General features: G+C 35.7%; 1 protein-coding gene across 1 annotated transcript in view; it reads right to left on the bottom strand.

Annotated features, from left to right (window-relative positions):
* The window catches only part of LAMA2 (laminin subunit alpha 2), a 610905-nt gene that overhangs the window by 40984 nt on the left and 547506 nt on the right, over positions 1-22415 (bottom strand). Inside the window, exons 48-54 of the mRNA XM_089921992.1 lie at positions 20629-20788; positions 17528-17652; positions 13080-13242; positions 12257-12401; positions 5808-5946; positions 3718-3729; positions 465-585 (exon numbers count right to left, since the gene is read on the bottom strand). Of these exons, the coding sequence (XP_089778118.1) occupies positions 465-585; positions 3718-3729; positions 5808-5946; positions 12257-12401; positions 13080-13242; positions 17528-17652; positions 20629-20788 (865 nt within the window). The remainder of the gene's footprint in view (positions 1-464; positions 586-3717; positions 3730-5807; positions 5947-12256; positions 12402-13079; positions 13243-17527; positions 17653-20628; positions 20789-22415) is intronic.

Raw genomic sequence — 22415 nt, 5'->3', positions numbered from 1 at the left:
CTATGCACTAATGATCATGGTGTAAACTATTACTTGCTATTTGTGTAAACACCTGACACATTTCAGAAAAATAATTTAAGGCTACTAATAAAGCTATATAAAATACATGAAGATAAACTAAATCTAATATAGATGACAAAAATGAGGAAAAGAGATAAGTAGCGTGGGAAAGGAAGAAGGAGCCAGAAAAGAGATTCATATTAAAAATACATGCTATGAAGTGCTGTACGTGTGGGAAACTTGTTCACAATTTGGGGTCTCTATAATTCTGTTCTCCTGAGTTCAGCTGATCATGAAAACTTATAGAAGTACTTCCATCTTGCTTTATCATTTATGCATAGCTAAGACTAGGGTCAGTAGGAATTTAAAATATATTAACAAGGACTGGTCCCTGTAATAGACCCAACCTAAGTAAGTGAAATCTGATATGAATGTATTTAGGAAGTCATTAAGAAGAGACCAACCTCCAGTGAACATCCTTTGGTAACACCAACATAATCAGGGCTGCTAAGTATATTATATGGAGTTCTTGAAATTTCAATATCTCTGAGGCAGCCAGAATATTTCTTCAAATTTACTTCCGGCCTGTTGAAAAGTTAAATGGAAAACAAAAGCAATATCATTAGGGCAATGGCGGTATAGTGTGTGTGCCTAGTGGATGAAAGCCACATGGAGCAAAGTGCTGCACAGGCAGGCACGTCTCTCAGACTGTGCACACGCGCACACATGCACCCAGCAAACTATGCTTCCCAAATTCTGTCACACGTGCACACATGCACCCAGCAAACTATGCTTCCCAAATTGCTGCACAGGCAGGCACGTCTCTCAGACTGTGCACACGTGCACACATGTACCCAGCAAACTATGCTTCCCAAATTACTGCACAGGCAGGCACGTCTCTCAGACTGTGCACACACACACATATGCACCCAGCAAACTATGCTTCCATTAGCTACTGGTTGGATAAGTGGATATGAGCACCATCCTGCACAAGGAGTCTTTATGTAGTTCTTCTTCCTCTCCTTTAAAAAAATAATCTCACCTATTGCATTTAAATACAAGGTACAGGAATTAACTGACTTCTTATGAAGTGCTTCATATGCATAATGAAATGTGTTTCTTTTTTTCCAACAAAGGGCAGAACTTGTATGGGACAGCATAATCAAACTACATACTGACAAAGTTAAATAAAATCTTGCTCAAAATTAAAAAAATATCTGGAAACATTGATTTTGAAAAGATAATATTTTCATTGAGACTTTTTTTGGGGGGGTAGTTAGCTGAAGAATAAGATAATGTCATATTTCTCTTTAAAGATTTTAAGTCAAATAAAACCTGAGAAACATTCTTTTGGATTACATAGTCTAAAAAAAAGATACTTTAAGATTAAGTTTACAGATTGACCCTAAAGTCCTTATTCTGTATTGCAGCAGTAACAAAATAAAGCAACCAGAGTCGCGAAACATACATTTAATTTTTCCAATAAGGTTGAAAATGGCTTCAGTACCCAAATGACACTTGAATGTTTACTTTTTGCTCACTACTTCTTAAAAAGGGATAAACTTGCTAGCACGTAGTAAGTGCTCAATAAACATAAGCTAGCAGGATATTAATGGTGATGACACCTCTTTCATCTATAGCAGCACTGTCCAGTAGAACTTTCTGTGATGATGGAAATATTCTTTTCTGCACTGTCCAAATCAGTAATTAGTAGCCATATATGGCTGCTGGCACTTGAAAAGTAGCTTGTGCCAATGAGAAACTGAATTTTTATTGTTATTTATTTATTTATTTATTTGGCGGCACCGTGCGGCATGCAGGGTCTTAGTTCCCCAACCCGGGATCGAACCCGTGCTCCCTGCATTGGGAGTATGGAGTCTTAACCACTGGACCACCAGGGAAGTTCCATTTTAAAAAAAATTTTCTTTAATTTAAATTTAAATAGCCACTGTGGCTAGTGGTTACCATATTGAATAATGCAGGTCAACAACAATAGAAAAAGTAACACTTTTTTTTATGTTAATAAGCAACTCTAAAAACTGTCCAATCAACACCAAGATATTATATTTATTTGGACAATGATTAATTCTCTCCTCACTGTCCCATGATGGCAGGATTCCTTTTTTTGTCTTAATAAAAAACACATGACATGAGGACAAACAGGTAGGAAAGCAAATCAGACCCTGGGAGTGCGTATCAGGTGATTTATGTCATGCTGGGAATTTGTTCTATTTGTTTCTCTCTCTCTGGGACTGTTTTATTTTCTTTGATCATTTCCACTTGTTCCCAAGGTCTTCCCCTTCTGTTCAATTAGCTGGTTATTACAAAACACATGCCAACTGGAGAGTGAGAATCTTGCTTATATTCTTCTTGTATAAAGTAAAGGAAATGGGTGGACTTCATTCTCAGTGTTCATTTGCTTCCATGTTCGCTTAGAGGAAGACTGATTTATCACAAGTTTCTCAGAGGTCTTATCAATAAAATAAATCACTCCTACAAGTTATACGCTTCATTGTTTCAGGGAAATACAAAGGGAATACATTGTTTCAGGGAAATACATTTCAAAACACAATGATTTAGCAAGCTTGACATTATGAAAATCACAGGGTATAAGTAATCACATATGGTGATCAGATTCCTAATGAAAACCACAGGCCACTGTTTCCTCTGTTTGCCTCAGAGACAAAATTACAAAGCTACACAATGTCATTCCAGAGTTTTATTAGCATATATTTTCACTGAAAGCCAGCCTCTGCTTTTCAGCCATCTCAGCAAACAGCACTTGATTGGTCTTATAACTGTATCATGATTAAACAACTTGGATTGTTTTTTTCACACTTTCATTTCTATATAGTCTGGTTTCTGGTATTAAAAGTCTAGCCTTTGCTTTAAAAATTTCTTAGATCAGCTCAGCTTCATTATGTCCTTTCGGGAAATTTGGCACCACTAGGTTTTGAAATACCAAAACACTCAGCTGTAGCTCTAGCCAGAGTTTGATCAGCCACTTACGGAGGCCTGCTGCTTACAACTTCCACGCTAAAACCTCCTGCCTACAAATAGGAACTGAAATGCTCCTGAGAAGCTAGGATGACTGTCCGCAAGCTTCCTCGTCATTAATGCAAACACTTGTTTTACATATAGTATTTCCAGAGAAATACTGACTCCATAGCTAAATTCTAAATAAACATGGCAAGAAAGAAGCAGCTTTGTCAAGAGGTGCAAGGGCCATGTTAACGCTTGCATATTTGCAGGCTAGCAAAAAGCAACCAGGCGGTAGTACGCATTTGGGAGCACAGGTTGATTGTTCAGCAGACAGTACGGTACCTGGGAGACCAGAGTCTGAGGTTCAACCCAAGAGACCAGTTTGTTCCCCGGAGCTAGATTTCGCCCATAAACCTGGCCAGCTGCCCTTAGCGTGTGCTGCTGCATGTGTGCACCTGGCGGCGCTGTGCGTGGGCGGTTGAACAAATAAGCAGAGCCGCTTTGTCATCACGGCTGGTGAACAAGTCAAATTGCAGTGATGGTGGGGAAGCAGCAGCATTTTTATAAGCAAAGGGCAGCATGAGAACTATCTCAGAATGCACTACTTGTTCGTGAAATGTACTGTGAATAAAGCTGCATAGGTGTCACTCTGCTTCTGCATCACTGCTTTATCTAAGAAGCCACATTTACCCAACCCATGCACTTGAAGAAGGCATGCATAAATTTAAATTTTACCTTGCTTTCATACTAGGTCAAAGGGAAGAGAAAAAAAATGATTTACTTATAATTGCATTTTCATTTAGTAAAATAATAAACCTTAATCATAAATCTTTTAAAAAAGAAAGCATTTCATAGAGATCTACAAAGGAAAGGAATATAAAACACCAACAGAAAAGAAAACAGACATATACCCTTGACTACAGTGAAAATAGAGCCCAACGGTGACCATCTCCCACACTATTCTCTTGGAAAATTTTAATTTTGGAATTGAATTTAAAGCACTCATATTTATCATTCTTACAAATGGGAAAATGCCCAAGTGTTGCTATGCTGTAGTGTTCATGAGTAGCCTGTAAGGAGAGCTTATTGCCTCTTTGAACTTAATTTGAACTTAACATACATAAAAATAATTCATGTTCATTACATCTTTTGTACTTTATCATATTAAGATCCTGTTTGTAGGCAAAATTACAGCTAACTATGAATGCATGGCTCCTTGACTAGTCACAAATATATGTCTAAAGGCTGTTTTGAAATAATGTGCCATGCCATAGAAATATTATAATTATGAAATGCTGTACTGTGAGAGTAAAAATATCTTGGCAGTAAAGACTCATCAGGTATGTAGTCTGCAAACTAATACATAAACCCATCTCAATGAAGTTAACATATACACTTTTGTAGATAATTCCTAAAAATCACTTTATGGTAATTAAAGCTACATTATCACAAGGATAAATGAAGCCACCTTTGGATAGCCTTATTCTGGGTACATTTAATTCACTCCTAGAGAATTTAGTTAGTGATCTTGCAAAGTAAATCTTAGCCTTGAACAATTTGCTGGATCCCTAGTATTTAAATAGTACCTGAAACATAGTATTGATAGATGCTCATCAAACACCTGTTGAATGGATAAATGGACTTTGGAGTAATAACTATGCCACTATTCAAATACATTTAATCTGCAGTGATTTTTCTGACCAGACACTTTAAATCTACAATCCTAATACAAATGCAATATCACGTAGACGAATGCAGAGCCAGTTTATCTGCACCATTAAAGCTTATCAACTTATACCCTGATAGACTGGTAACTGGACAGGTGCCTGGTTTACGATTTAGACACAGAGAGTAGCAAACCTCTGTCTGAATACTCACTATCATAAAATGAGACTGAATTTCCACTGCTCATTTGAGAAATATGAAAATAATTGACCACCGTACTTTTCAGTTATTCTGAGACCCTTCCTATCGTAATGCCTCTTTTTAGAGTAGAAACACCTAGACAGGACTTTTGCAACCATCAAAAGGTAACAAACTTAACAAAACAAAAATTAAAAACATGGTGGTCTGTATTTATAGTAAACTCTTACGGGTTAGCCACATCAATTCATCCCATTCTAATTAGATTTAATTAACATTTATTGAGCACCAAATACTCTATAACTTGTATTTCTTATAGGTTGTTTTATAACAAGAAGGAAACTAATTAAATACCACATGAAATATTTTCTGACACTTTTTAGTTACTTCTATTAATTTTTTGAACTAGTTAAACTACGAGCTAAATATATCTCCCTATCTGCTCTCTAAAAAACATACGTGAAATTTTAAAAAATGTTGACATGGGCACGAGAATAACTAATACCACTTTAGCATCAGGCATATGGAAAAGTTCCAAAACTATTATCATTGCTTGTGCTTAGCCATAAAATAGGTTATACTCACAGTGTCCTGGAACACTGACTAATTTTCAGACCACTAAGCAATGTCAGTGCACCATTATCTCCAGTGAATGTGCAAGGAGAAAGGCAATTACATTCAACTCCAGTTTCTACCTTTAATAACTTTTATAATTCTTTTCAACCGGTGACTGTAAGGGAAACAGTAATTCCCATCCATCTCTTCAACAAAGATATCAAATTAATCTTTAGTTTTTAAATCCTGGTGGTGTTATTGTAACATGCAACATGAATTTTTAGATTAGGCCTTTCTGCAACTAAAGGTTATGTCATTCCTGTTGTAATTAAACTTCAGAACTCTAGTGAGCACAGTGGCCATTTAATTAAAACTTAATCCTTAGCTCTAAATATACACCAAATTACCTCAAATTTCTCAGTGTTGGCAGACCACCAAAATATATTTTGTCATCTGCTTTCAAGTCAAGACCGAAGTTGTTTCCAGGAGATGAAGTTGCTATGTTCTCCTCCTGGTTAGTATCTATATCCACAATTGATATGTTGGCTGCAAAGGAAAGAGGAAGTTTCACTTTTTATTTGCACAATACCAACCACATCTATATCATCGCTGTTCCTTCAAGATAAATTTACTTTAATTCTCAAATTAACATTGACTTTCTCAAGCACATATACTATATACAGCTATTTAATAATTGCAGAAATGACAATAACATCAATAAATACGTTGTTAAAGGATCCACAAAGAAAGCACGAAAATAACAGCCTGAACACCAGTGAAGGTAAACTAATCAAGTTAAAAGAAAGAAGTGTAGATGGACAGCAGAGAACCAGTTGACATAGTTTTCCATAATATAGATAGGTAGTTAGAAAATAGGGTAATATAATTAACTAATGCTAAGATAAATATCTAATTAGAAATTAGATTATTAATTAGAAATATACAGAATTTGTGGTTCCTTCTGTAAATTTCAGTATCCACAGAAGTACTGGGGTTTAAGCTCATCCACAGAGTGATGTTGATAAGATGGCTGTGCATGGAAGTGGAGAGATGGGAATGTTTGTTTTGCAAGATGATGGGATCCACATCCATTGTAAATTACATTATAGTTAGGGGATGCTGCCTGTTTTGAGAGAGGTACAGTCTTCATGCCTTATTGCTTTTCTCTCAGGTCTCTAAAGGTTCTTCCAGTATGATGAGGATAAGAATTCAGAAATAGAAAGGAAAAAGGGAAAAAGAGAGGCTCTTCTCTGTTTAAACTGCTTTGTTCAGAGAGCAGATGGGAACACTTTATCTCATTGATTTTACCCTCTTCATTCTTAAGAGTCAAGCTAGGCTCCTCCTGAATTATGTGCTTTCTCACCATAATATTTGCCCAGGCCCAGCCTTTAACTGCTAAATATATTTTGGATCCTTGATGCATATTGAGGCATTGGTTCATTAACATGACAAATTTGGCCTCTAAATCTTTGCCTGATATAAGATCTGGATTAGCAAGGGTCTAAAGATGGCCACTTGAACCAATGGATTATAAGGGCATTTCTAAATGTTTATTCTTTGGAACACTAGTTTCTTGGATGTTCCTGGGTCAAATAAATATGACAATCACTGGGTTAAGCAAAATTAAACATATGTCTTAATTTTATAGCTGCCCATATCTTTCAACATGCTAATATGTAATGTGATGCTCCAAAAGAGGGACACAGAGCACGAAGTAGTTCCCAAATTTGTTTGACCCTGGAACATTATTATTTTATCTCAACTCATCATCTTTTAGAAGAGTGTTCTTTGAAAAATAAAAGAACTATCAAACCTGAAAATTCCATTGTAATCTGTAGTCCTTCCATTTCAAAAGAAGTATTTTCAATAAAACCAAACATAATTGCCTTATAAAAAATGTCCAAAATAAAATACCTAAACCTATTAACACCTCAAACCCTCAAAGCAGAATTTTGTAAAAATAAACAAACAAAAAATACCTCAAAAATAAGTTCCCAATTAAAAAAATATTCAGCAAGTTAAGATTTAAAAAATTAATTACTTTCTAGCACATATTAATTTCGTACACACATATCTTTTTGACCAGACTGGTGGCTGAAATAAAAAACTTTTTCATACATATTCTTTCTTATCCAGATCAGCAAAGAAGTTTTCATATAGGGCTGTTGACTGGAACATGAAAATAGCCTTTTTTTCTACAGACCTGGTATGTATTTTAATGGTGTCTGTGAAAATGAGATTCTCTCTCTATCACAGGCAAGCCAGAGACTGGAGGTAGCTTTCCTTCTTATCCCTGAGTGAATATATGCATTTTTAGAAATCATTCTAAGAAAAACTGATTAAAAAGCAGAAACACAATTGAACTGAAACTCACTGGCCCAAGTGTTAGCTTTGATAGAGAGACAGAGGATGGCATATTTTTACTGATTTAAAGGAAGCACTCTACCCTATCCTTTATGAGTGATAGCAATGAAGTGGGTTCTGCTATGGAATGCTAATACTTGCTTTTATTTCTTGCCCTATTTCTTTCCCTTATAGAATAGCCATTAACATAAAATTTTAGAGCTGATGAGTTCAGACATCATTTATGGGTAAGCAGGGAAATAAGGGTTTTATTAAATACTAGACACAGAGTAGGGGCTTAACAAGTATTTTATAATCAATGCTATAAAGGAGTTGTTATAAAGGAATTGTTTTTACTTTGGTAATTCTTTTCTTCTCTCTCTTAGTCCACTGAAAATCTAAATGATCAATCTTGCATCCATATCAATGCACTTGAGGGGATAGGAAGCACTTCTATTAGTGACTGTGGTTCCACTAACTGTCTCTCAGGGAAGGTGGGGAATCCCTCCTGAAGGAGTGTACTTGAATTTCAAGGGACAGTGGCTTTTACCAACTAGCTGAGAATGAAGCAACTAATCTGGTATCTGAAAAGGAGCAATGGCCTTACTTGAGTTCCTATCCCACTATTCCATGGATTCTGATCTTGCTAAAATCCACAGTGCCCTCCCTACAACCAAACCCAATGGGGTCCTTTGATCCTTATCTTAATCCATATCTATGCAGTATGTGAGGTTAAAATTTCCATCCTTCTAGAATTTTCCTCTTTGACTTCCATAATGCCAACTTCTCCAAGCTTCTCTTGCCTTTCCAACGTCATTCTCAGTCTCCTTCCCCAGGACCTATTTCTTTGAACACTTCTGAAACGCTGATGTTCCCTAATGTGCTTTCATTTGGCCACTTGTCAGGTTTCAGCTCTCGGGGTAGCTCAAGTTTATATTTACTTACCATATGTTGACAACTCAGAAATATATATGCCTGGACCTGATTTTTGCCTAAAAATCCACATTCAACAGGTGAGTCACTATATACATCCCCAGTTGATATTCCAAATTAAAATGGTTCTCTTTTTCCTCCCAGATCTGTATTATTTACTTTATTTGGTGGCACTAAGACTCCCACCCAACCTCCTAAATTAGAGTCATCCTTTCTCCTCACCATTCCACATCTTACCAATCAACAGCCCTACTAATTTCATCTCCTAAATAACTCTAATAGCTGTCCCTCTTAAAATTTTTTAAATTTATTTTTTATAATCTTCAATTTTTATTTTATTTTTGGCCACGCTGCACGGCTTGAAAGATCTCAGTTCCCCGACCAGGGATCGAACCCAGCCACAGCAGTGAAAGCCTGGAATCCTAACCACTAGGTCACCAGGGAACTCCCTCTGTCCTTTTTTTAAAAAAACACTTTTATCGAAGTAAAATTGACATAGTATAATTTGCCCATATTTAAAATGTACAATTTGACAAGTTTTGAGATCTCTATACATCCATGAAATGATCACAGTCAAGAAATGAACATATCCATCACCCCAAAAGTTTCCTTTTGTCATCCTTCCTTCCAGTCCCTCCCTACAAAACCCAGTCAACAAATATCCTCTATCGGCTTTCTGTGACCATATGTTAGTTTGTGTTTTCTACATAATTTCACATAAATGTACTTTTTTGTCTGACTTCTTTAAATCAGAACAATTATTTTGTTATTAATCCATTTTGTGTGCAAATTAATCGTTCATTTTTTTTAACCACTAAATACTATTCCATTGTGTGCATGTACAACAATTTGTATATCCATTCACCTGCTGATGGATATTTACTTTTTGTTTTTTTGAGTATCACAAATAAAGGTGCTATGAACCTTCTGGTACAAGTCTCTGTATGGATATATGCTTTCACATATCTTAGGTGAATACTTAGGAGTGGAATGGTTGTTTCATATGACAGGTCTATATTAAACTTCTGAAGAAAGTGCCAACCTGTTTTCCAATGTGGCTGTTCCAATTTACATCCTCATCAGCAGTGTATAAGAATTCCACTTACTTGACATCCTTGCCAGGCCTGGGTATGTCCAGTCTTTTTAATTTTAGACATTCTAGTAACCGTATAGTGGTATCACATGTGGATTCATTTTGCAATTCCTTACTGTCAAGTCCCACTGCAACTCTTATTTCAAGCCATCATTCATCTGTCTGAACTACTATTGTACTTAATTGGTCACCCTGCTTCCAGTTTAATCAGAAAATTTCCATTTTTCATTTCTCCTTTCTCTGATTATTTCCTTATAGCTCCCTTTGTGGGCTCTTCCTTTTCTATACTGCTTCAATATTGCTGTTTGCTCAAGGGCTTTGGATCACCTTATTCTAGATATGACTGTTTTGTTTTCCTCATCTCTATTAAGGTACAATGATTTAAAACATGAGGATGCTTTGTAGCTATCCATCTCTGCCCCACAACTCTGCTAATCCCCAGATACGCATAACTAATTGCCTGACAATTACACAGCTTCCCTAGGTTGCTAAGGATACTAAGAGTACCTTTAATACAGCACATCCAAAATAGAACTCAGCATCTTTTCTAAAAAACTATGCTGCATTCTTCCTGTATCCAATAGCTTGGTAAATGGCACTGACACATTCTTTGTTATTTTAAGAAAAAAAAAAAGGAATCATTTTTGATCTCCTTTTTAAAAAAATCTTACTCTCTGCATTGAGTATATCATAAAGCTCCTCAATTTTAAAATGCTTAATATCTTTCAACTCCATTCTTTCCTATCCATTCTCATGGTTCCCTTCTCCTTGCTCCTCCCCTCGTTTTCCTGCAGACTGCAGGAGCATCTGAAATTGTCACCATCTACCCTCCAGGTTGCTGCTAAAGAAACTTTACTAAAACACAAATCTGATGGTGTCACATTCTTGATTAAAACTCTTAGTAGTTCCCTATTGATTTCAGGAAGAGTTGAAACTCATTAGTTTAGCTCATAAGGCCCTTTATAAACTGACTCTGTATTCTCTCCAGCTTCATCTGATAATTTTCTGCCAACATTCATCCTGTTAGCCTATGGATTGACTTGTAGTTCCTAAAGCATTTCCCAAAGTGTGTTCAGCCAAATGCTACTATGGCATGGAAGGATTCTGGTGGTCAAAGAAGTTTGGGAAGTGTTGGATCAAACAAAGTTAAACACTCTTCTTAACTACTGTACCGAGCCTCTAACACGCAAATGTAACTTACTCGGGAACAATGTATACAGACAACAGTATTCCAATTTATTTTATGAGGGCAAAACCAGTTTTTGTCCAAACTGAGGAGTTTCTCCAGGGTTTCCTGTTCCAAGGAAAAGCAGTTGGAACAAGATGTATGATGATGTATTATGCTCACTGAGCCCTTGAGGCTTTCATACAATGTTCACCTCTCTGAATTGTCCAAAGGTGCTTTTCACCCAGAGTACTCCTCAGCCCCTGCTCATGCCTCAGGGCGCTCCCTTGGGGGCTGACCTCTGGGTTTGACTTTGACGTTTCTCTCTTCTGAGATTCCTAGCCTGCTATGCAGATCTCTGCATGGCAATTAGATTTCTACTCTCTAACTGTTGACTGACTTGTCCATCTCCCCCATTAGACTGCAAGTTCCATAAAGACAAGGGCTTATAGACTTCACTTAGTTCTTGCAGAGTATTTACTTGGTTCTTGGCAGATATTTGTTAAGTGCAGGAATGAAAGATGGTGCAAAGTTACACCTAAATTTTCATGAAATGTCACACTGGCATGTTCAAAATGAATTAAGTCTAATTATATAAACAGAAGAGTCTAAGTTTCATTTGCAGATATTGGTAATGTCATAGTACATAGAATTAGCGGAATTATACTAAGATAAAAATAGCAGTCCGCAAAGACCTAATAGGCTTGGATTTCTGTCTTGGTTGTGAGATCTTATGTATATATGTCTGGGACCACATATAAGTTGGAGTCTACACTTTCCTTTCTGTAAACCAGAACAAAATACCTGCTCCATGAGCAAATGAAATAATGTTTGTGAAAGTGTTTTGAAAATGTCCTGGAATCATAAAAATGTTACATTATTATTAATTATTAACTTGCACACATACAAATTTTTGGCATTTTCAAAAAATAAAGAACTGGTAGCTGTGCTCTATCACCTCTACAAATTCTACCTGTGGGCCACTCTAAAGGAAACATCTTGGCAAAACGGGAAGAAAAGGAAAGCACACAAGATTTTCAAATCTACTACAGGATATAATTTTACAAGTTGTAAGACAGTTTTATGCTTTCAAATTAAGCTCTCAGTTTCAAAAGAAAATGACAGAGAACCATTTGGCTCTTCAATCAGTCATGTCTAACCCAAACCACCTATAAGCTAAGCCAAAGAAATGACTGTATCAATTTTTCACAGAATTTGTGAGTACCTAAAATAACAGACAGGGTCTTCCTCATGATTAGGTACGTGGGAGCTTTGGATAGCATGATTAAGGCTCTGAGTGCATTATTACTATAGAAACTCACCTTGTTTTTGAGTTCTTGACAAGGTGAATGATTTCCATTTCCCATCATTATGGTTTTGATTGCTGACAACGGAAGCCATTCCTGAACCCAGATCATAGCTGACTTTTATGTGTCCATCAGTGAGCTCTACACTCATGAAATCTTTCTATTAATAGAGTATAAACACACAAGTGATTAGATACACAGAGAAATATATGAGTATTCATTTTCTTTGTGGAGTTTATAATAGGGCTTTATGGCTAAATTACTGACTGTGTTGATCTGTAATTGAAATCCATTTTTGGATACAGAATTGGTGTTACTATTTTGTGAATGTTTGTGGGTGTGATATTATGGTGCAAATGGTCACAACGAAATTACTAGGATGTGTCCTTTTATGACAGGAGTAAAATTGGGTTCCTTTGAAAACATATTAAGCAAACTAAAGAGTACATTTCCTGAAAGAATTTACTAAGAAATATTGACCTGGAAAAAATAATGAGGCTATTTAGAACCACCTTTTGACTTAGGTCTCTAGAAGAAGACTAAGGAATAGTTTTTCTGCTGCATGTTTCCATACCGGGGGAATCTTTACTGGGTGCTTCTCTTAAAGGATTATATGGGAGTTATACTGAAAATAAATAAAAATTAAATTGTATCTGTAATTAAAGTTACTGATGGAAATATATAAACACTATGCACCACTCTTGGGTATTACACAGCCATCCCAGACTCCTTTGAACAATAACTGATAATTCAACAAAACTGATAACTGCATTGGAACCTTACAGAAAAGAAGCAAACATATTTTCAGTCATGAAAGATCAGCTGTGCAAATCTTTACCAGGTCTCGTGTGGCAAGGTACATCAGGAGAGCATTTGAAGAAAATGTCCTGAACTTGAACATGACAGTAGAGATGTTGGGGTACCAACGAATGGGGCGGCTGACTAATGCATAGCCTTCTCCATCAAACTGAATAGTCCCCTCACTATCTTCTACCTGCGGACTGAAGAGAGACATTTCACATGAATCAGACGATGTCTACTTGGTCCATCAGTATTCAATACATCACACTGTCTTCTGAGGCTGGACTGTAGGCTGTTGTAGGGCAGGAACCATCCCAGATATATCCTCCATCCTTCCCCTTCTCTCCAGCTCTACTGCCACCATTAGACCAAGTAACCACCATCTCTCACCTGACTTCATTAGGTGTTCAATAACTAGGTCATTGACGTTTTAACTACTTTTGCTGAAGTGCTTGGTGGCTAGTTATATTAGTGTTTAAGTGTATTTTAGTGGTGTGAACTAGTGGGATTTTGGAATGGGCTGAGAATGCATTATTACATTTCCCAAATACATAACATAATAGGGAGTAGGGGTTGGCTGAAGAGTGAAGGTGGTTGAAAGGTACTAACTTAAATATGTAAGAAAAAAAAAGCCATACCAGGATATAGGCTTCTATTCTCTGAACTCTTGCTATGCAGTAGGATTTTCTGGGACAGATTAGATTCAGATAATGAAGGGTTCCTCTAACTATGTGTGTTTGTTGATCTGTCTTCTTCACCAGGATGTAAGCTCTATGAAACCAAGTAGAGATTATGGGCCAGGCTCCATGCCAGGCACAAACTCAGCATCTAGTGTGGTACTTGGCTAATAGCAGAATCTGGTAGATATTTGTGGAATGAAAGGGATATTAGTAAAGCAAATTGCCTCACAGAGAATATATGTTCAATCAATATTGGTTGAATAATTAATGAATAACTAAGATAAGTCTTGTAAATATAACATTTAAAAAGATTTTTTTCAAATGAAAAGTTACCATCTATCTATCTTATCTAATTGATGTTAACAGAGTAAGTTTTGATGGTGGAGATATTTTTAAACTTTAAATATCTGTGTATTAGCTTATATTTGAACGTGTGAAATTGGAGTGTTGTATTAACTTGAGAAGAGAGGAGATGTGAGAAATATTATAGTAATCTCATAAAATAACAAGAGGTTAGAATAGTATTTGCATGCAATCTTGGCTAATGAGAAAAATAATAGGGTATAAACATTAATGGCCTTGAGGAGGAGGAACTGTTACCCATTTTAGACAAGTTGGCTTTCTCTCTGTTTCTGGAAAAGGAGAAATAAAACTCTGAAGACAAAAGGAAGGGAAGAGTCTTAACTATGCGTTTCACAGTCAGGTTTTTGTAAATTTAAGATATATCTAAATAGGTATAAGATCAGATGATGTCATATATTTTTTTTCCTAACGTACCCTTAAAAGATGCTTTTTCAATATTCATGAAACATGTTCACTGAAAGGTTGAGGGACTAAATCAGCCTATTAACAATATAATTTATGTGAATAAATCAGCTGAATAATTTTGGCCTTCCTTCATCATTATAACAAATCCATTAAAATCTAGAGCACCACATTTGAGATAAGAAAATGTAATGTAGCATCTACTAAGGAGAAGTTCCATGAGGTTCTCAAATCCTAGGATTTTGCATTATATACTGCCATGCTACCAGTGACAATAGGGTGCGAGAGTCACCACTGACACTTTCCCGAGTGCTTTGGCCCAGTGCATTGTTACTCACAAATTGAAGAGAAAAAAACACAAAACTTCATATATAATGTCAGGAGAGGCACTGGAATAAAAAAAATATATACCACATTTTATTTTCCTTGTACGGAAACCCTGGGATATTTGTATCCTGGTGTTCTCATGCCCTTAATCTATTAATTTCCTCAACACACAATCGAAAAAATAGCAGAGTAGATGGCAGGTAACCTGGAGTCTGACGTGGAATTTCAGAAGTCACTTTAACACCTCAGGTTTCAGTGTCTCCACTCTGAGACGAAAGGGTTAGATCTACTCCAACCCTATTAGAGCTTCTACTCAAGCAGCAGGCAAATCTTCGAGCAAGAGTTTTGTACAAGAATAGCAAAACATACAGATGAAAATCAGCCTACTTCATTTAATTCATTAGCTAAAACCGGTAAATCTGGCTTCAAATTGTTGACTTTGAGGTGGGGGAAAAATGAATCTTTCCAGGTATAGACTCAATATTTCAACATCTAACATTATGCTAGAGTTTTCCTATTCATTTTCAATACATTTACCAGGAAGAGTGACAATTCTTTTCTAATTAATAAATGCTAAGCTTCTTAACTTGCCTTTTGTTTCTCTTTTGAACCTGGATTTCTGGTCAAGTTAGTAAAGATTAATTATGCTATTTGGAACAGCCATGCTCTTCCATGTAAAGCTTGTTAACCACAGAACTAGATGAATATTGAAGTTTAGTATATTAATATTTCATCATTGTTTCAGTGTTCAGCTAAATACATTTTACTAGTAGCAATTTTTTCCCTATTTTTTAAGAAAAATAAGATACACTTTTTTTATAGCCCTGACAGATATTCCTTTCTAAAACATTACAAAAATTATATCCTTTTTACTGACTACTGAATAAGTGCAAATTTCTAAAACTCACATTCCAAGATCTTCTACAAAAATGTTCCTAGTCTATGTCTTGTAGCCTTGTTCTATTTCATCTGCCCCATTTTACCATTTCTGCTCTAAAAGTGCAACCATTAATTTTATGTTAAAATGTGTTATATATTCTCCTGAAAAGAAAACAAACACCAGGAGTTCTAAAATATTTTTCCTAAAATTACCAAGGCTTATGGAAAAATAGGGCTAGGGCAAGCCACTCAAAACTTATGTGCCTTTGTAATCAGAGCACTCACAAAAACAGTAACATTCTTGATCAAAATATTAGTATAATTCAAAAAGGTATATTAGGAATTTTTAAAATAAGGAGTTATTTCAGTAAATGTAGAACTTTAGCCTATTATAATTATATTAATTCATATAATACTTTATATAATGAAGGCCTAAGCTCTTTGCAGAATTGATAATTAGTGATGCTACAGTCTTAACACATAATATGCACTGCTGAAAGGACATTTAAATACTTTAGACGTTTGTTTGATAATAAGCTTTGGAAAATCCTACTTAGAAATTTACCAAAGAAATGTTTACGGAAAAGTTGGTGTTGATTTGTGAGTACCAGAATATTAATGTAGAGCTCATTGTCCTTGTATTGAAATAATTTTACAGACAACATTCTATATTAGAGTTTATTGAAGATTATTAACAAAACCACTTTAAACTATGAATGGATCAGGCTTTCAAACTGTCCTCAATGCCATACTGAAAAGTCCATGATGACAAAAAAAAAAGTAGAAAGATGAAAGTTAAAACTTTTGGAGAGGGAATATTTTTGGGCTACTTTCTTCTATAAAACTCTAGAGATGTTGAGAAGAAAATGTGAAGTATACTCTGCTACATTAAGGGAGAATTTAGGTCCTAACAATGTACATGTTCCCTTTATACTGGAAATAAAAAATATAAACTCCTTAGCACCTAATGATGTTAGAGTTACTATGTATATATATTAAGCTTCCAGGTATTTAATTTAAATTTTATAGCTTTAACTAAGTATAATTAAAATTGTTGTAGGCTCAGATGATCAGTGGGCTTTAAGTTTTTTATGCAGAGAAATCCTCTATTTCTTCTTAATTGTTTTACATCCTCTATTCAGGTTTATATAAGAATATTTATATATGCTTTATATGGTTTTTAAATATTTTTGAATTCCAACATTCTAACCTCTATCTTATAATTAGTGATGTTTATTATGAAACTTTCTCCTGGTTTATCTTGACCCCTGCTTCTTAAGCAGAATCTTCAAGTCCCATGGGTTTCCACTTGAAAAGCACATACATGATGCTATGTGTCATCTGAAAAATCCTGTAGGAGATAAAACCTGCAGTATCGTTCTATATTTTGTTGTAAACACAAGCAGAGTGAATCCAGGCTCTGAGAGGCCTGAAGCTTAATCAGTTTAGGGAGACCTTTCCTTAAGTAAAAATAAATGATGACTACAGAATAGCCACAGACACGCAACACCTCCTGAACATGAAGGTAAGCTGGAGTGGAAGGAGATAGTAGTCTTAACTGATTGAGGCTAAAATGTCTTACCTTTGCAAATTTTACAAAAACACATGACCATGTCAAAGTACTAGGATACTTCCCAAGTCCTTGGAAAGTACCTGCACAAGTGAGGGAGGGGACTTAAAGTTTCTTAGCTTCCTGGTAAATCCACCTCTGAACACAATCACTTCAAACTTGTTGTATATCATCTACATGATAATAGAACACTGCACAATAAAATTAAAGCTTTTGTGATCCACAGGCCTGACAGACCTTGGAAGAGTCCTCCTCTCCACTAACCTGACGGTACATCCTTTGCAGTCACCTTCTATTTCTCGGAAATTCCACAACCCTATAGGTTTGCTGTCAAAGTATGCTTCTCCCATACAGCCAGTGAATGTAACCACACGTACAGCATCAGCCTTCTGAAGAGAGAAACATATTTGTTAGAATTTCACAAAAAAATTAAGAGTACCCATGAGAGTTATTATATGAGCAGCAGAATCTGGAGTAGTTATTATCTACTCTTTGTGAAAGTCTTGGTTGTGTACGTATCCATCTTTTAACCATATAATATCCTCATGGATCCTGGTTATTCTGTGCTTTACCAGTTTATCACCATCAGTAAATAAACACTCCAAGCTTCCGACCTTAGGTAAACTGCTTATTCTGAGATTCTATTTTTTTTATTGGTCTGTAACATGAGATTATTAGGAGAATTAACTAAGAGAATTTATTTATGGTACCACATTCAGTGCCTGGCACAGAGAAGGTGTTTAATAAAAGTAAGTGTTTCTATCCACTAAGGAGATTTACGAGAAAGGGTACATACTGACTACATAAAAGGCGAAAAAAGCTTGCATATTGATTACCCTATGATACTGCTGTCCCCAATTTTTCATTTCCTTTTACACCCAAGTAGGTTTCTAGGGCAGGAGAATGAAGGGACAGAGTAAATTTATAAGAGAAGGGTCCCTGTTGTTGTTGTTTGCAGGCATACACAGCACAGAGCCCGACATCGAACAGGGGCGCAATAAATATTTGTTGAATGACAACTCTGGTGTCATTCTCACAGGGAAAGGTCTTTTATACATTTTTATTTTATATTGGAGCATAGTTGATTAACAATGTTGTGTTAGTTTCAGGCGTACGGCAAAGTGATTCAGTTATACATATACATTTATCCCTTTTCAAATTTTTTCCCATTTAGGTTATTACAGAATATTGAGCAGCATTCCCTGTGCTATATAGTAGGTCCTTGTTGGTTATCTATTTTAAATATAGCAGTGTGTACATGTCAGTTCTGGGTATTTAGCAGTCAAGAAGGAGGGGAATGATCCGATCCACTTTAGAGAACCTTGCTGTAATTTGAACAACTATTCCTTTTAGCGTCAATATATTACAATTCTACAACTTTAGAAGCACTTTGCCAAGGCGAATCCACATTTATCTGAATAACCTGGAAGGAAAAAGTGAATTGATATGTTTGGATTTTAGAAAAAATAGAAGATAGTCACTGAGTAGTTAAACATTTATAGTTATAATTTTAGGTTAAATTCATCAACACATATATCTTCCTACCGTTATGATCAAGTGGGGCACTGCCATGGAGAAGGAATGCTGTCAGACACTGACAAATACAAGTCAGGAACAGTCCTTGGAATTCTCTGTCATCTGTGGAAGCTTCTCTTAATTTTCCAGAGGTTGATTATCCTACTTGTGAATTGTACTTGCTTTTTGCTTTTCCTTTTTGCATCATAAAAACTATACTTGGGATATTTTCCTGCTCCTTTGAATTTTCACTAGCATGTTGATTTAATTACTTGTTTTCAGTTTTTTGGTTTATATTCTGGTATGGCAGAAGCCTTGAAACTCTAGGCCAAAATGATGAAGATTTTCTGTAGATTTCATTTGCTTGTGTTTTTTTTCCCCCTCAGACTGGCATAAATAAGTTTCTTTATGTCTAGTGACATCTGAATAATAAGAAGAATTATTTAAGGTGCAATTTAAGGTGTGACTACCATATCTTAGGCATGTAATCTCGCTATTCATTGAGGTAGTAAAGGGTGGTGATTAACAGTAGAGATTCTTGTGCCTGGTAACGAGTGTTCAAGTCCCAGTTCCACCACTGATGGCTATGTGATCTTCGGTGAATCATTTAACTTCTCTCTTACTTAGGGTCCTTAACTATAAAATGAGGAGGATATTATCTACATTTTGGGGTTGTTATGAAAACTGTTAATTCATGTAAATTACTTAGAACATTACTTAGCAAATAGTAAGGGTTATATAAATGTTATAGAAGTTTATTATTGTATCCTACAATATGCAAGCAAGGTAGATACTTTTATCTCCCTTTCTAGTTAAGGAAACTGAAGCCCAAGAGGTTAAGTGACTTGCCTAAGGTCATATTTTAGTAAGTGATAGAGCAGGGAATTCAACCTGGATTTAATTTCAAAATTCATGTTTTTTTTGTATTACTTGGTGCTATCCCTATATTTATCTTTCTGAGGAGGAAAGAAAGTTGGCAGTATGACTATATATTACGATGTACCATATATATTTATATGCAGCTCCAAGAAATGAGGATGATTTTAGTGTGTAGCTGTGGAATCCATTCCAATACTTTAGAGTCACATCTCATACACAAAGCAAATAAAACAACCTCACTCTATATGAAGGTTAAGTTCTCATGAATTTGGGGTCACCCTGGCTTTTCACATTTTCTGACTAATCTCATCCCAGGATGATTCTGCCAGACCCAGGATTACGCATTGTACTTGCTTGTGCTCTTACATCTCACCCACAGGTCGTTTTCCCACACCTAACTCCATTTAATCAACACGAGCTTCTTTAAAATGCAGGCACTTTGCAATCTGAAATGCATAAGGACCTGTCACAAAGCAATTATGAATATTAAGTGCATTACTCGATAAGAATGAGAAGAGCAACTTGAAAACTTTAAAAATCGGATCATGATCTGAAGGCTTATGGCTCCTGTGATATTTCCCAAGGTATTCATAAATCTTTTAATTAGATGTGAGTTTGAACTTTATAGCACTTTATATCAATAAATCATAAATTGATTCAGAAAATGAGGTATCTTTAGAAAACACTTTGTTCTTGAGGCAACTAAAATATCAAAAACTTGATGCCACAGATGAGGGCAAAACAACAACTGTTTAAGTAAATACACATAGGTTTAAAAAGACTTTGCTTCCAGATTGGATATTCAAGGAAGAAAATTCTTACTCAAAATATATTCATGTTTTCATAAAAACAAATTAAGTAAAAAGTGGTCAAGTTTTTGCAGTGCTTTATCATGTCTTTGCCCAAAGTCATCATGCCAGGAATTGTCTGCAGAGATTAAATAAACAGAATGGGGAAGAACAACACATTACCTTCAATTTCCCAGTCAAGCCACCAACAAACAGCATTGCGTTTGCGTCCACATCTAGAATAGTGTACCCTGGAGGTGACGCTGAATGGTATGTACTGGGCATAATGCTGGCTTTGGGTCCATCCAGAGCTCTCACGGAAATTGTTCCGTTTCTCCCAGTTCTTCCAGGGTACGTGTTGAAATGAAATGAAAGAAAATACAGAAAATGAAGTAGGTATCACATTTCTGGTCACTTCAGATTTAAAAGATATAAAATGTAGAGATTTGTTTTGGAATATTTAAGAGATAGCTGGGTGTTTAGCTTCAAACATTCCAGATTCATTAAGCTGAAAATCAAAACCCAGAATCTGCTCTGTGCTATACGTTTACCATCAGATTCAACCAGGACCACTGAGCAATCTACCCTGATTCTGAATGTGTCCAGTGATAGATAGGAAATGACACAGCAACAATTAGCTGATGGAATTGCTGTTGGTTAAATGGAAAGTCTTTTTCCTCTTGCTTTACAAAACAATATGCTATTTACCTACATGGACTGTTTAAACAAGTTTATATTACTTCATTCAGTTTAATTTAATTCAGCAAGTGAACCCCAAATAAGCCACCCTTCTGCATTATAAGCTGCATAATTTCTCCTAAAATCCCTGATTATCTTGGATCCAAATTTGCTGAAGTAGTCTTCCTGGAATCATGCATCATTTATTGTTTGGCACACCACCTTAATGTGTACACTATAAAATCCAGGCTACAGAGTTGTGTATACAAATTGTACAGAAGAACTTCACATTTAGATTCAATTAATAGGCTTTTGGAAGCTATTATTATTGTATTTCATTTTCTTTTTTTAAGTGATTGGTTCCCATGAGTTATTAAACATGAAAATCTGATCTTTCTCCGGAGACAAGCAGTCATAGCAAAACTTTGTCATATTTCTCTCCCTACTGTCTCATTTTGGTAATCTTTTTATCTTTGAGGGTACAGTATTAACTGAAATATGTAGAAACAATAGAATGAATTTATAAATAAGGTTCTTCTTTAAGAGAATACATCTTTTCTAATAGAACTGTACTTTGCAAATATAAGTATTCTTAAGCCCAATAAAGTACTTAATCCCTCCCCCACCATCACACATGTAAGCATTTTATCTGTTGCTCTCTCCTCTCTCTCCCCCACACACACACACACGCTTTTATTTAAGATCTTAAAAAGGAATTGAAGATATTTCTTTTCATTAAGTTTCTTTTAAACTTTTAATTGTGAAAAAATTAAACATATACACACATAGAATGAAACTCTATGTATCTATCACCTAGATTCAACAATCACCAGATCTTCAAGTCTTCTTTACCCATCTCTGATCAACTTCCCTTGGCCTTTAACAAAACCTCTTGACTGTTAGCTGCTTTGTGTTTAGTAGGTAGTTGGGAATTAGAAAAAGAAGAGGAGAAAATGAAGAGGAAGTATTTAGGACAAGAATGGATTCTACAAGTAATCTGTACACTGTTAGAAGTTAATTAAATTAAAGCATCAAGGATAGAATTAATCAATTTCCTATTCCTTCCCACAAGTAGTGTGGACCTGACATATTTTATATTCATGCCAGCATTTAGATACTGCACCCGCCTGTAGCCAAGACTGCTGTGTAGACTAGAAGAGGCGCTTTGCACCAAAGACAGATACCAACGGCACCTCTTATGCTCTGGATTGTACTGAATAAGGGCAACAGAAAACAACTTAACCTCAAAGTTTCTACAGGACAACCAGATGAGGAGGCCAAAAAGGACTGGT

This window comes from Delphinapterus leucas, chromosome 12 (genome assembly GCF_059928025.1).
Source record: "Delphinapterus leucas isolate spDelLeu-1000000601 "Yukka" chromosome 12, BTC_Dleu_Yukka2, whole genome shotgun sequence".
Lineage (NCBI taxonomy): Eukaryota > Metazoa > Chordata > Mammalia > Artiodactyla > Monodontidae > Delphinapterus > Delphinapterus leucas.
This window is presented reverse-complemented; position numbering and strand designations above follow the sequence as displayed.